Source organism: Ovis canadensis, chromosome 3, assembly GCF_042477335.2.
Source record: "Ovis canadensis isolate MfBH-ARS-UI-01 breed Bighorn chromosome 3, ARS-UI_OviCan_v2, whole genome shotgun sequence".
Classification (NCBI taxonomy): domain Eukaryota; kingdom Metazoa; phylum Chordata; class Mammalia; order Artiodactyla; family Bovidae; genus Ovis; species Ovis canadensis.
This window is the reverse complement of record NC_091247.1, coordinates 179,894,184-179,910,095: the sequence shown is the minus strand read 5'-3', so window position 1 is coordinate 179,910,095 and position 15,912 is coordinate 179,894,184. Positions and strand designations below refer to the sequence as shown.

Here is a 15,912-nt window from a genome sequence, read left to right as displayed (position 1 = left end):
CTCCAGTATTCTTGCCTGGGGAATTCCATGGATGGAGGAGCCTGGCAGGCTACAGTCCACAGGGTCCCAAAGAATTAAACACAACTGAGCAACTAAAACGTTCACTTAGCCATGTAATACAAACAAATGTTTGTTTTATTCTTACACCAGATCCAGAGAAAATCGTCTATGCTGTGACTTTGGTCTCTCAGAATTATGACAGTTCAGAAATTTTCTTTATGTCTTATTCCTGGAGTACTTTTGAAAGGATAGAGACTGATTTTATGTGCCCTTTATCACCTGCTTCTGTGCTGTGCTTAGTTGCTCAGTGAAGAGTTGTGTCCAACTCTTCTCTTGAAAGTAATGAAAATATCTTTGCTTCAGTTTCTTGTATTTAAAAAAACTGCCACTGTCTTTTGAGAAAGCTTTAACATTTTTTCTCTCAATCTTATTAATTTCTCTCACTAATATAGACGATCTCATGGAGCATAAATTAGTATGTGACATAAGTCCTACTTCAAAGCAACCTAAATGTAATCATACAGTCCTCTAAACTCTTTAGAAAAATGTCAGTAACATGAGCTGGTTCTTCTTTTCAGACTGGTTGAAGAGATAAGACAGAAGTGTGGAGGGCTTCAATTACAGAATGAGGATGTTTATATGGCCACCAAATTTGAAGACTTCATCCAAAAAGTCGTGAGGAAACTGAGAGGAGAGGATCAGGAAGCAGAGCTAGTGGTGGATTATGTAAGCCTGTCCACGATGTTGAAAATCCACATGGTTAAGACCTTCATGCTAGAGAAGACTGCTGTGCCTTTCACCCATTTGCTTTTCATTTACAACTTTCTTAAATGACAGACAGTTTTGAGATTATAATTCAGATACCATACATTTCACCTTTTAAAAAATGTACAATTCATTGTATATTCACTGAGTTGAGCAACCATGACCACGATCTGATTATGGAACATTTTTTTTTACCCCCCCGCCCCCCGAAGAAACTCCATATCCACTGGCATTCATTCTCTGCTCTCCTCTTCTGGGCCCTGGCGCCAGGAAACCACCAATTTACCTTCTGTTTCTATGGATTTGCCTATTTGAGACATTTCGTACACATGGAATTAGGCGATAAGTGGCCTTTTGCAGCTGGTTTCTTTCACTCAGCATAATGTGTTCAAGGTTCATCGACATTCTAGAGTAGATTATCACTTTATTCCTTTTCCTGGCCAAGCAATAGTCCACCGTGTGAATAATTATGTTTTATTTATCCTTTCCTTGGTTGGCGTACATTTGAGTTGTTTCTGCTTTTTGGCTATTATAAATTACGCTGCTATGAAAATTCACATAGGGTTGGCCAAAAAGTTCATTTGTGTTTTTGGTAAGATGTAACAGAAAAACCTGAATGGACTTTTTGGCCAACCTAATATAAGTTTTTGTGTGAACATATGTTCTCAATTCTCTTGGGTAAATATCTAGAAGTGGAATTGGTGAGTCATATGGGAACTCTTGTGTTTAACTTTTCGAGGAGCTACCAATCTGCTTTGCAAAGTGACTACATCATGTTACACTGCCACTAGCAATGGAGGAAGCTTCTAATTTCTTCATGTCCTCGCCAGCATGTTGTCTATTTTTTTCTATTTCAGCTGTCTTAGTGGGTGTGAAGTGGTATCTCATTGTGGTTTTGATTTACATTTTCCTAATGACTAGTGATAACACATCTTTTCATGTGCTTATTGGCCATTTGTATATATTCTTTGGAGAAATATCTGTTCAACTCCTTTGTGTTTTGGCTGTACCAGGTGGCTTGTGAGATCTTAGTTTCCCAACCAGGGATGGAACCCGAGCCCCTGGCAGTGAGAATACCTAGTCCTACCCACTGGACCACCAGGGAAGTCCCTCAAACCCTTCACCTGTATTTTTAATTGGGATATTTGTCTTTTTAATTTTTTAGTTGTAAATGACCTTAGTATATTTTAAATAGTAGACCCTAATCAGATGCATTATCTGTAAATATTTTCTCCCATTCTGTGGGTTTTCTTTTCACTTTTTTGACAGTATCCTTTAACATACACAAGTTGTAAAATGTGATTAAGTTTGATTAATCTGTTTGTCCTTTGGCCACTTGTGCTTCTGTAAGTCTTGATTTATGCCTTTTTCTCTCCTCTCTTCCTCCTTACTGCTCTCTTTTTTGTTAAATGGATATTGTCTAGTACGCCCTTTTAATCTCTTATTGTGTCTTTTGCTATATACTTTTAGTTATTTCCTTAGTGGTTGAGGATTCCTTCCAAGAGACATTTTTCTTAAAACATTCTTGCCCAGATTAATACCAATTTAATACCAATAGTGTAGAAAAAATGTTACAGTATAGCTCTGCTCCCTGCCCACTTACCTGTGCTATTACTGTCATACAAATACATCTTTATACAGTATTAGCCCATCAACATAGTCTTATTTTTAATTATCGCTTTATGCCGTTTTCTTTTAAATCAGATAGGAGAAGAAAGGAGTTTAAAATAAAAATTACATTTATACTGATTTATATTTACCTTTGTTGGTGTTCTTTTTCAGGTAGATTTAAGTCACTGTCTGTGTTCTTTCATTTCTGTCACAAGGACACCTTTTAGTCATTTTCGAAAGACAATGTGCTGGCAGTGAAGTATCTTAGTTTTTGTTCATTTGAGAATGACTTAATTTCTCCTTTGTTCTTGAAGGATATTCTTGCTGTATATGGAATCTTGGGTTGACATTCTCTTTCTTTCAGCACTTTTAATATATAATCTTATTGCTTTCTGGCCTCTGAAGTTTCCGAGGATAAGTCATCTGTTAATTTTAATGACGATAACTTTCATGTGATGAGTTGCTTCTTCTCCCTTGCTGCTTTCAAGATTCCCTTTTTGTCTTTGTCTTTTGACCATTTTATTATGATGCGTTTAGGATGGATCTCTTTGAGATTTGTCTACTTGGAGTTTATTGAGCTTCTTGGATGTGCAGATTGATTTTTTAAAATAAAATTTGGAATATTTTCTGCCATTATTTCTTCAAATAGTCTTTCTACCCCTCCATCCCTCACCCCTCTTTCTGAGACTCTCTTTATGCACGTTAGTACATTTGATAGTGTCCTGCAGGCTTCTAAAGCTCTATTCATTTTTAAAATTATTTTTCTTTCCTATTTTCAGACTGGATGTCTCTATTGACCCATTGTTTGGTTTTCTATTTCTTTCTTCTGCCTGCTTGAATCTCCTGTTGAACTCCTCTAATGACTTTAAAAACTTCAGTTATTGCTCATTGCTTTATGGTTAAGTAGTTTTCCATTGTAGGTTTTATATATATATATTTTTATATAAATATATATATATATCTCACATCTTCATATGTTGATGGACATTTAGGTTGTTTCCTTGTCTTGGCTATTGTAAATTGTGCTGCTATGAATATTGGAGTGTATGTATCTTTTCATAATTAAAGTTTTGTTTGGATATATGCCTAGGATTAGGATTTCTGGATGGTATGATACTGTTGCCAGAAGGGGGCCCCCTTCCAGGGCCTGAAACTGGGCTCTTGTCTAACACTCGGAACTGAATTGTCCGAGGAGACACATGTGCTAACAAAGCAAGAGATTTTATTGGGAAAGGGCACCCGGGTGGAGAACAGTAGGGAAAGGGAACCCAGGAGAACTGCTCTGCCACGTGGCTTGCAGTCTCAGGTTTTATGGTGATGGGATTAGTTTCTGGGTTGTCTTTAGCCAATCATCTGACTCAGAGTCTTTCCTGGGGGTGCACGCCTTGTTTAGCCAAATGGATGCCAGAGAGGAGGATTCTAGGAGGTGGTCGGACATGTGGTTTCTCCTTTTGACCTTTCCCAAACTCTTCCGGTTGGTGGAGGATTATTAGTTCTGTGTTCCTTGCAGGGACCACCTGTAAACAACTCATGCAAATGGTTACTATGGTGCCTGGCCAGGGTGGGCAGTTTCAATCAGTGTGTGCTTCCCCTAACAATACTACTTTTAGTTTTTTAAGGAACCTCCATACCATTTTCTGTAGTGGCTACCCCAATTTACATTCCCACCAACAATGTAGTAGGGTTCCCTTTTCTCCACACCCTCTCCAACATTTATTATTTGTAGACTTTTTAATGATGGCCACTCTGACCAGTGTGAGGTGGTACCTCACTGTAGTTTTGATTTGCATTTCCCTAATAATTAGTGATGATGAGCAGCAAACTACGCTTTTGCTATTTTTTTTGTTTCTTTTCTAAGCATCCTCAATTTCTCTATATAAAATAATTTCTTAAATCATTAAATTTTCTCTTTAATACCTTTCATTGAAGTGGGATTTTATGCCAACAGTTCTCTTTCACATATATGATTTTAATTATGTCTCTTAATGACTGTATGAGGCAGGTATATTATCATTTTATTGTTGAAACAAACCAAGATTTATAGAGGTTAATGGATGAATATAAATTCACTTGCCAGCTAATAGTACAGACTACAATTTAAGCAGCACATATGTAAGAGGGGGAGACTGAAAATGGGGATGGACACTGGAAAGAAAACTTAAAATGTCACCAGTATAAAAGGAAAGAGGGTTGACGGGCAATTTCAAAAATTTGCGTGACAGCAATGGCTGAACTCCATAAGTAGTGCCACTAGATGGCGGTGTTTCCATTATCTGGAGGTCTTCTGAGTCATGTTTCATCTCAATGAGGAAAAGACAGATCTTTACAATGCCCGACTCAGACCACTTTGGTCGTCGCAGAAGCTGACCTCCTGTCTCAATGGCCACTTTAAGTATCATAAGGCCTAACTATTACATCTGCTTGTCTCTTCTGAACAGTAGGCACTAGAGTCCCACTGACAACTTCTCTGCGTTAGTGAATAAGCTTCTTTTTTGCATAAATACAGAAATCCATTGACTTTATTAAAGTAATTCTCTCTCTTAGGTTTCAAAGGAGATCAATGACATGACAGTAAAAATGCCATATCAGTGTTTCATAAATGGACAGTTCACAGATGCTGAAGATGGAAAGACTTATGATACTATCAACCCAACAGATGGATCTGTGAGTTGTGACTTAGTGTGTGCAGTAACCACTGATCATGGATTTTTTTTTTCATTTATACACCATTATAAAACAGTCTTAAGAATTACTTATTCTATTACTCTGTCTCTCTATTATTCTGTTACTCTGTCTGAGCATGTAATATAAATGTACTTCATGTATTCTTTTAAACTATTCAGCTCTGGTTCTGGCTGCTGTTATCTCCTGTAACTTACTTTTAAGAATGAATATTTATGATGAATTTAGATGGGTCGCTATACTATATACATCAGAGGTACAATTCCACATGGAGCTGTGTATGTGAGAAAATCTCAGAATGTGCAAGCTCATGGTGAGAAATTCAGCTTTCCTAAGGCAGGAGAAGAAATAGTTACAGTTTCCTACATGTGTCTTCTCATAGTGTAGTGTGAATGAGAAGTACTGAATTTTAGGCTCACAATTTTCGTGTTAAAATGGTTTCTTTTTCTTTACTATATTACCAGAAGTTTACTGGAAGTACTGATTTTCCATCATAAAAACTCCTCGAATTTTATGGTAGAATATTAATCTCAAGAAAAAGTTGTATATCTCTCTATAAAAGTAGTCTATAACCTATGTTTTCTTGCCTTGAAATAGACGATATGCCAAGTATCCTATGCCTCTTTGGTGGATGTTGATAAAGCAGTAGCAGCAGCAAAAGATGCTTTTGAAAACGGTGAATGGGGAAGAATGAATGCACGAGACAGAGGAAGACTGATGTATCGGTATGATTCTTTTAAGAGTGCACGTCTGGGGACTTTCCTGGTGGTCCAGTGGCCAAGAGTCCGCGCTCTCAATGCAGAGGGCCCAGGTGTGATCGCTGGTCAGGGAACTAGATCCCACATGATGCAGCTGAAGATCCTGCATGCTGCAGCTAAGACCTGGTGCAGCCAAATAAATAAATATTTTTTTTAAAAAAAAAAAGAAGAGCACAAGTCTGTGGGCTTTGGATACTGACTAACATTGCCAAGATTTAAAAAAATCTTCAACACTTTCTATTATGCACCTATTAGATAGCATGTCTTTTGTCACTTCCATCATATAAACTCCCATATATGGGAGTTCCTCATTTTTGTATTTTTGCTTGTTTCAGTCACCGTCCCTGTATGAGCAGTTTAGTAAAGGACTACTTATTTGTAAAGATGTAAGCAAGGTCAAGGGAATTCAGCAAAGGATAATGAAGCACTCAGGCTGGGGACATAGAACAGAGAAACTGCTCTTACTGCAAGGCCTAAAGGGACAGAGGAAGGAGCTGTTACTAGAATCTGGCAAGATCTATGGCTGCAGGAGGAGACCACACCCGTGGGTTTCGGTGGAAGGACATAGCAGCTGCCGCTGCCGATCCACAGCCCACCAGTCAGCCATCCCCAGACCACTTTATCCTCGTTTGCCAGTCTCCTGGGGCTGCCTCCCACTGGCCTGTCATTACCCAAGTCCAGTGAGAGAGCCCAGAAGCCGGTGATGTAATCTATAAAAGTCACCCTCCAGGGCTCACAGAGCATCTGCTTATGCAGCACATAGAGAACATCCAGCACCCTGCTGTTTCCAAAGAGAAACTTTAAATCTACTTGATGTGTGAGTAGAAACAAGGAGGGAAAACACGAAGGCCTGGAAAGGGTGTTATAAATTGGTAGCTGAGTTTGCCAAGAGTAATCAGATTCAATCCCAGATTCAGTTCTCTGCTTACTAAATGACAAATAGCTGACCTTGCTCAAAAGATCTCTTAGAGCAGGATCTGGAAGAAATATTAGGGAGGAAGACTTCAAGCCTGACCTGGAATGGTCTGAAAGAAATGGGTCAGTACCATGAAAGGAAGGAAGGAAGGGAAACAAATGGAAGAGGCAAACACGAAAGATGAATTTTGACTATTTCATAGTCATTAGACAGTTTCTAGTCATCTTTCCACAGAAACCAGACAAACAGAAGCCTGTTGTGGTGTTTATAGTTCATCCCATGTATTTCTGTCTTGTCCTTTTCAGCCAGTGGTGGAAATATTTCTACACCTGCCAGAAACCCTCAGGTGTTCACAGGTTCTCCAGGGGTGTGGGGCACCCTCTAACATCTCCCAGTGTATTCAGGAGCCATCCACGTTCCCACTGTGTTCTGTCACAGATCTCCTTGGCTGACTGTGACTCCATCCCTCTTACTTCTTATGCATCTACAATGCGAATGATACACACTTCCAACACCCTCTGCCTCTTCATGATAACTCTTAAAACAAATTATTCATGCAATTGTTAGTTCAATGCCTGTCTTCCCTATGAGACCACGTTCTCCATGAGGATGGAGACCTGGTCCATTTGTGTCCACCTCTGAGTTCTCAGGCCTTGGGAGGGCGCCTTTTACACAGTAGAGACTCAATATTTGCTGAATGGATTTCTTTCACTGGCCAACAGACTTGCAGACCTAATGGAAGAGAAACAAGAAGAACTGGCAACCATTGAAGCTCTCGATTCTGGGGCTGTCTACACCTTGGCTCTGAAGACTCACATTGGAATGTCTGTGCAAACATTCAGATATTTTGCTGGCTGGTGTGACAAGATTCAGGTAAGTGCAAAATGTTGTTTGTTTCTGTGGAGATCATTCCTAGAGGAAAATGGATGAATGTTTGTTAGTTTATAAAGACCCTTTGTCAGAGTCACCACTTCCGTAGGTTTTCTCATCTGATCCCCATAACAGTTATCTGAGGTAGGTGGATAGTTGTTACCTCTTATTACAGGTGAAGAAACTGAGGTTTGAGGACAATGAATGACTTACCTATGGTCACACAGTAAGTAGAGTTAGGATTTGAACTCAAGATTTTCTGAGCTTAAAATCTAATGTTGTTCTTTATTTTAGAGCATCTAATAGTCTTGTTGGCATATAGAGAGAAGCCTGATATCATGGAGGAATTGAAGACTCAAATACCTGTGGAGGTCAGAGAGCTAACATAGCTGGGCTATGCAGACTGGTTATAAGAAAAATTTCTTAAAACATAAATTTGATAAAAATGTCAATTTCCTTCTTTTTACAAGAAAATAAATAGCACATGTGTGATGATAAATGGCAACTACACTTGGCTTTGGTATTGAGATACAGAAGGGAAATAGGGCTTTTAGCAAACAGCAGAATGCATGCCACCTCTAGTCTCATGGTAACCACTGAAGCACCAGCCATCACAGCCACATTCCCAAAGCCAGGAGTAAGTGGGGAAGAGGGAGAAAGGTAAAAGGACTTTAAAAAGCATTCCCATCCTCCCTACACTTTGTGCTTGTATCTCCCATTGGCTGTCTCTATCTACTAAGGATACTGGGAAACTTTTTTCTGGTCACATTGCTGTACCACCATTTTTATAGAATCAGAGAGACAACCTGGTTCCAGGCCTCATCTTTGCCACTTACTAGCAGTTGTTGTTATTTACTTCTCTCAGCCTTACTTTCCTCATCTATAAAATGGTCATGATAATCCATACCTTGCAAACTACGTTATGAGAATTGGAAATGTTTATATACTATGAGTTAATATATACAGAATTAAAGTCTGTACTATAGTAGGTCTTGCACATAAGTGTAGTTTTTATTATTGTTCAGCTACAAAGTCATAAGTATTTAGTAAGAGCAGTTTAAGTCCATCCTTTATTCTCAATTATGAAATCCAAATAGTTCTGAAACCTGAAAATTGATTTGATTGACTCAAACTCATTTGGTGCCAAAATCTTACCCAAACCAACATAAGTCTATAAGTTTTATTCATCTCACTTAGAGTGAATACTCATAGTTCACTGAATAAGTGTTCAGTGGGGTTGCCTTTCCCTTCTCCAGAGGATCTTCCCAATCCAGGGATCAAACTTAGGTCTCCTGCATTGCAGGTGGATTCTTTACCATCTGAATCACCAGAGAAGCCCAAGATGACTGGAGTGGGTAGCCTATTCCTTCTCCAGAGGATCTTCCTGACCAAGGAATCAAACCAGGGTCTCCTGCAGTGCAGGTGGATTCTTTACCAGCTGAGCTACCAGGAAAGCGCTGAATAAATATTAATATGCTTGATTATGGGAGGCTACCCCAGACATTAATGGGGGTTATAGATATTATAACATTATATAAGGTATTGTTTATGCATTATATTATGTTTCTAAAGTCAAATTCTGAATCCCAAAGCACACCTGACCCTAGGGTTTCAGATGAGAGATTATATACTTGTATTAGTAACAGCAACAATATTTTATGTGGCAAAACAGACGGATAGTTTCAGTTCAAGATTACTGCCAAAAATCAGTTGGGATCAAATTTAGCTGCATATAATAGAAAACCCAACCAAGGAGTCTGTTTTCATCTCACTTTCAAGGAGTCCAAAAGCAGGCAATCAAAGACTAGTCTGAGAGGGGAAGATTCCTTCTGTCTCTTTGCCAGGCCATCCTCAGTACCATGTGATTGGCTACCTTCATGGCTGCCTCTTGGTGTCATGATAGCCACTGCAGCACCAGCCTTTTTAGCAACACTCTGGAAGGAAGAATGAAGAAGTGAGGGAATGGGTAAAACAGCACTTGTTTCAGCTGAGTCAGCCTACTTTAAAGAGTGTTCCCCTTCCAGCGCTTTGTACTTACATCTTCCGTTAATCATCACTATTTGCTATGGAAACTGGGGAACAGAGTACTTTACCTGGCACATTGCCACCCCCATTATTAATCAAGGATTTCTGTTACTAAGAACAGAGGGGAGAACAGATATTGGGCAGGCAATTAACATTCTCTGCCATGCCCAGGAATTGGGAATCAGTTCAGTTCAGTCGCTCAGTCGTGTCCCACTCTTTGCGACCCCATGAATCGCAGCACGCCAGGCCTCCCTGTCCATCACCGACTCCCGGAGTTCACTCAGACTCACGTCCATCGAGTCAGTGATGCCATCCAGCCATCTCATCCTCTGTCGTCCTCTTCTTCTCCTGCCCTCAATCCCTCCCAGCATCAGAGTCTTTTCCAATGAGTCAACTCTTCACATCAGGTGGCCAAAGTACTGGAGTTTCAGCTTTAGCATCATTCCTTCCAAAGAAATCCCAGTGCTGATCTCCTTCAGAATGGACTGGTTGGATCTCCTTGCAGTCCAAGGGACTGATGATCAAATTAGAATTATGTGGTTTTTTTCTCCTGTGTCTTAGTTCTTTTGAGAAAGGCATAGCAGTTCCTTTTTAGGTGTGGCTATGTTTCTTATAAATTGAACAATGCTTCTTTATTCAAACTGTTGATTTTGTATTGAGATATAGCTGATTACCAATGTTGTGGTAGTTTCAGGTGAACAGCGAAAGGACTCAGCCATATACATGTATCCATTCTCCCCCAAATTCCCCTCCCATCCATGCTGACACATTAACATTGAATAGAGTCCCATATGAACACTGCTTTTTTTAATATCAGCTAAGAGAAAGTAAGAGAGGCAGACAGAAAAGGATTCATTGAGATTAAATTGACTCATTTAAATTAATAAAGGAGCAACTTCCCTGGCAGTCTAGTGGTTAAGACTCCATGCTTCCAGTGCAGCGGGTACAAGTTTGATCCCTGGTTGGGGACCTGAGATCCCACATGCTGCATGGCAAAGGAAAAAAATGAAATTAGTAAAGTAGTATCAACCTTTTTTTATTCTTTAGGGTTCCACAATTCCCATCAACCAGGCCCGTCCAAATCGCAATCTGACCTTTACCAAGAAGGAGCCTCTTGGGTAAGACAAGGAGAGTGCCTCTGAGTGATGTGTATTAAGTTAGTTTGAGGGGACTGAGGCTGTCTCTTTCTCCCCTTGCAGAGTCTGTGCAATTATCATCCCTTGGAATTACCCGCTGATGATGCTGGCATGGAAGAGTGCCGCGTGTCTGGCAGCAGGCAACACCTTAGTGCTCAAGCCGGCACAGGTAAGACACGTGAGGCCAGGTGCGGCATCTACCCCCTCCCACAGATGTACGTTGACAAATATTATTTCTTGAAAAAAATGGGGTCATATATTACACCATCTTTTCATATATCCTTTCATATATCCCATATATCCTGGGCATCTTTTCATATTAGTAAATATTCATTTTTAATAGCTACCCAAAATGGGGATTCCAAACTTTAAAACCTCCATGACAGTGGAAGCAGGCATAGTGTTTGTCAGTGAAATCCCCTGAATTTCTACAAGCCAGTTCAATGCTTGCAAAATGCCACAGGCCCCGAACTGAGGGAGTTATTTAGAGTAGTTACAAAATACCAAAAGCAGTTTCATACAGGCATTAAAATATTGTAAAGTTATGGAAGATGTGGGAAAATCATGCAAATAATATACATAATTATAGCTGTATGAAATATATATATATATGTATATATGTGGAAAACAGGAAGTTAGTTTAAAAATAATTCAAATGATAGAGTTCTCAAAAACATCTTTTTAATGCTAGAGTAACTTTTCAAGAAAAAAAAAAATGTGGTAGCAAACTTAACATCCGGCTAAGCATTTCCTCCAGACAGTGAACAGGCGTGAACACTCCGAGGTACCCAAGTTGGTGGGGAAAACTTGGTCTCTATTCAATAAGAGTCTACAGTTTGCCACCTATTATTGTTTTATTTCTTCTTTTAGGATTAAAAAAAAATTTTTTTTTTCATTTAGAATAACTACATAGTCATGTGACCCCAGCCATCTTGTTTCCCTCATTAAAAAAAAAGATATACATTCAAAATTTTTTTAATTAAAAAAATACAAAGAGATAGATGATGAAAAGTCTCCCTCTTATTCTCCTGGCTAACAAATTTACCTCCCTGAGGCAACCAGTGTTTTTGTTATTTATTAGTTTCTGAGGTATTTTCAGATATATTCTCTGTGAATACAAGCATATTTTTAAAATTAAATAATTAGGTAATTTTTTAAAAAACATTTTTTAACCAACTGAAAACCACACAGGAGGAGAAGGGGAAATGGGAAATTGCTAATCAAGAGGCATAAAATTTCAATTATGTAAGATGAGTAAGTTCTAGAGGTCTGTTATACATCATATTATTGGACATGAATTTGCGTAAACTCCAGGAAATAGTGGAGAACAAGGAAACCTGGCATGCTGGGAAGTCCATGGGGTCACAAAGAGTCAGACATGACTTAGCAGCTGAACAACCATAATGTTGTATTGTACACTAAACAAATTGTTAAGAGGGTAGATGTCATGTTAAGTGTTCTTAGCACAATACAATACAATATGAAAATAAAATGAAGTAAAATAGAAGCATTCTATACATACTTACCAAAAAGGGAAAAAACTTTTTAAAAAAAAGTTTCCATGGTAAAAAATGTGTTAGTCACTCAGTTGTGTCCGAGTCTTTTCAACCCCATGGACTACAGTCTGCCAGGCTCCTCTATCCATGGAATTCTCCAGGCAAGAATACTGGAGTGGGTTGCCATTTCCTTCCCCAGGGGATTTTCCCAACCCAAGGATAGAACCCTTGTCTCCTTCATTGGAGGCAGATTCTTTACCATGTGAGCCACTAGGGAAGCCCAGTATAAAAAATAAACAGTATTTTATTTAACCTATACCTAATTAATGGACATTGAGATTTTCCCACCTTTTTGCTGTTACAAACTGTGTTATAATTAATAACCTTTTAAATATAGCATCATGGGACTTCCCTGGCAGTCCAGTGACTAAGACTCTAAGCTTCCAGTGTAAGGCGTGTGGGTTTGATCCCTGGTCAGGGAACTAAGATCCCACATGCAGCACAGCAAAAAAATTTTTTACTTGAAAAAAATATACTGCTTCCTGCACATGTGCAACTATCTTTGTAAGATATGTTCCTAATAGCAGAATCACTGAGTTAATAGGTCCATGTTTTGTGTGATAGATATTGGCTCATTCTTTCACAAGGACTGAGTAATTCACCAGCATCCTGTACGAATGCTGTTTCTCCCAAGCAGCGGCACTCGTTAAACGGCAAAAAACTAGTAAAATGAAGAGAGGAGGCGGGTAACTTAGCCCAGCAGTGCTCAATCCTGGCTGCACATTAGAATCATCTTTTAAATTCTCTCTAGAATTTAAAATTCTAAATTTTAGAATTCTCTTTGAAAAATACTAATACCTTGGCCCCACTTGGCAGAGATTGTGATTTAATTGGTCTGGGTCAGAGACCAGACCTTGGTATTACTTAACTTCCTCACATTCATTTCTAAGGTACGGCCAGAGTTGAGAACCACTAGATGGTGGTATCCAAAGAGAGTGCTAAGCATTGGAAAACTCCAATGACTACATGGAATATTAAAAAATTACAAACATGTATCGAGTGCACACTAATTGTCAGGCATATTATCAGTGACAAAGACATAAAATTTCTGTCCCATGGAAATTACTGATTCAGGATAGTTTTTAAAAGTCTTTCCAATCATGATGATTTCATACTAAGGCATAAAAATATACACTTTGGTCCAGGATTCTCTTTAACTATAGTAGATATAAAGCACTATTTGAATATCTTCTTGCCAATTTTAAATATCTGAGCATTTGAAAAATTTCTCATCAGGTATAACTACGTTGACTTTTTTTTAAACATCATAATGTTTATTGCCATGGACCTGTCACTAGAAGGAGGAAAAATGTTAACCCTGCTTTTTTATTGTTGTTGCTTGTGTTTGTCATATTACTATTTATTATGCAGTTTCTGTATAGAGTCCCTTTCAGTCACTTGACCATTTTATTAGCTAAAACAACAATATAGACTATGAATATGCAAGCAGGCCTGTGAACTTCAACACATGGCACTATTCTGAAAGCATACTGAGCAAGTGAGGAAGCCACAGTCTGTCCCTCGGCCTTGTGAGCTTCTGTTCTTTCCTAGGACACCGCACTTACCTGTGATCGGTGATCATCTGACCTTCATTCAGACAGAGTGAGAGTACCATTATCTAGTCCCATATTAACTGTTAGCTATGTTAGATTTATTTCCTATCTTCCTCTGTTAAAATATATAAATAGAAGCTCTACTATTTTTCTATTCACAACTCAGTTTTCGTCCATTCCATTTTTTGACACCAAGCTAACAGAATACTAATTTAAGACTTAATCAGCATTGGTTTTTCAGTGTAAACATATTACTCTCATTTTGCTTCTGAGATATGCATTGCTGTAAGAGATCTTTAAGATGAGATCCATAACTATACCACTTTTTTTGGTAAAAAGAAAGGGAAAATATTATGGGTTCGTTTGAGCAAAAAGAAACATGGTAAGGGTAAATCAGAGCCTAATGAGATTGATTAACTACTTGGGAGGATGACCTAGGAAGGATGGGGGAAGGGGTGTTCAGGAGAACAACACATCTCTGAATGTACTGCTGTATAATCCTCACTTTTGGAAGCATGTTTCCCATACTCTACAAAACAACAAGTGAGCAAATAAAGAAAAGAAATATAATCAACATGGATGCCAACACTGAATACAAAAAAAAAAAAAAGCTAAATTTCAAATTAATAACAGCATCATGCTAAAGGCAATGAGGAAGCACTAACCCAAGAAACTTTTGACTGACATTTGGACTTTATGGCCTCAGACTGGAGGCAGAAACACTGTAAATAAGTATTCAAGTTAGTAGGCTTCTTTTTCATAGCAATGTGGCTTAGTAATTTTCAAAATATTTTCTGTATATTTTAGGACTAAGCAAATAAGTAAAATATATTGTGGATGTTGGGATTATATCATACTCCTTAAACAGTTCAAAAACACACAGAGAGAAGAAGAGGATAAAGCAAACAGTAAAATATTAACATTTGAGGAATCTGGGTGACAGATACATAGGAATTCTTTGTACTGTTTTTTGCAACTTTGCTATAAGTCAGAAATTATGTAAAAGTAAGAGAAAAAATAAACTCTAGTAAGAAAGAAAAACCACCAAAAAAAAAAAAAAAAAAAACCACCACACTGTGTGGCCATAAAAGGAAAGCTAGGTATTGATCCACAGGACAGGATGGAGTCTGAAGAAAGCAATTGCTGTCTGCTTCTGCTCAGGTCACACCCTTGACTGCTTTGAAGTTTGCTGAGCTCTCTGTTAAAGCAGGCTTTCCGAAGGGGGTAATCAACATCATTCCAGGCTCAGGTAAGCCAATAAGAACCTACTTTGCTGTAACTAATAAACAGTCAAGGGTAATTGAGTTTTCCCACTGGAGTCTTGTCCTGACATAGCTGTTGGATTGGTCAAAAAGTTCATTTAGGCTTTTCCATGACATCCTATGGAAAAACCTGAATGAACATTCTGTCCAATCCAAAATATTAAAACTAAATACAGTTTAGCAACAGTGCAATAGAAACATACTCACCATGTGCTAATATCTTAAAGTGGAAATACAGTGGCAGGTGAATTGAGTGGGAGGGTGGAAGTTGTACAACATGATAAAACTACCCTATGGTGTCCTATTTCAGTTTTTTAAAATTACTTTCAGTTCAGTTCACTCGCTCAGTCATGTCTGACTCTTTGCAACCCCATGAATCGCAGCATGCCAGGCCTCCCTGCCCATCACCAACTCCCGGAGTTCACTCAGACTCATGTCCATCGAGTGATGCCATCCAGCCATCTCATCCACTGTCATCCCCTTCGCCTCCTGCCCCCAATCCCTCCCAGCATCAGAGTCTTTTCCAATGAGTCAACTCTTCACATCAGGTGGCCAAAGTACTGGAGTTTCAGCTTTAGCATCATTCCTTCCAAAGAAATCCCAGGGTTGATCTCCTTCAGAATGGACTGGTTGGATCTCCTTGCAGTCCAAGGGACTCTCAAGAGTCTTCTCCAACACCACAGTTTAAAAGCATCAATTCTTCAGTGCTCAGTTTTCTTCATAGTCCAACTCTCACATCCATACATGATCACTGGAAAAAACCATAACCTTGACTAGA

General features: G+C 38.8%; 1 protein-coding gene across 1 annotated transcript in view; it reads left to right on the top strand.

Moving 5' to 3' along the window:
* The window catches only part of ALDH1L2 (aldehyde dehydrogenase 1 family member L2), a 63,325-nt gene that overhangs the window by 28,740 nt on the left and 18,673 nt on the right, over window positions 1–15,912 (top strand). Inside the window, exons 10-16 of the mRNA XM_069581068.1 lie at window positions 579–726; window positions 4,921–5,040; window positions 5,656–5,783; window positions 7,455–7,605; window positions 10,675–10,745; window positions 10,827–10,932; window positions 15,034–15,121. Coding sequence (XP_069437169.1) covers window positions 579–726; window positions 4,921–5,040; window positions 5,656–5,783; window positions 7,455–7,605; window positions 10,675–10,745; window positions 10,827–10,932; window positions 15,034–15,121 — 812 coding nt within the window. The remainder of the gene's footprint in view (window positions 1–578; window positions 727–4,920; window positions 5,041–5,655; window positions 5,784–7,454; window positions 7,606–10,674; window positions 10,746–10,826; window positions 10,933–15,033; window positions 15,122–15,912) is intronic.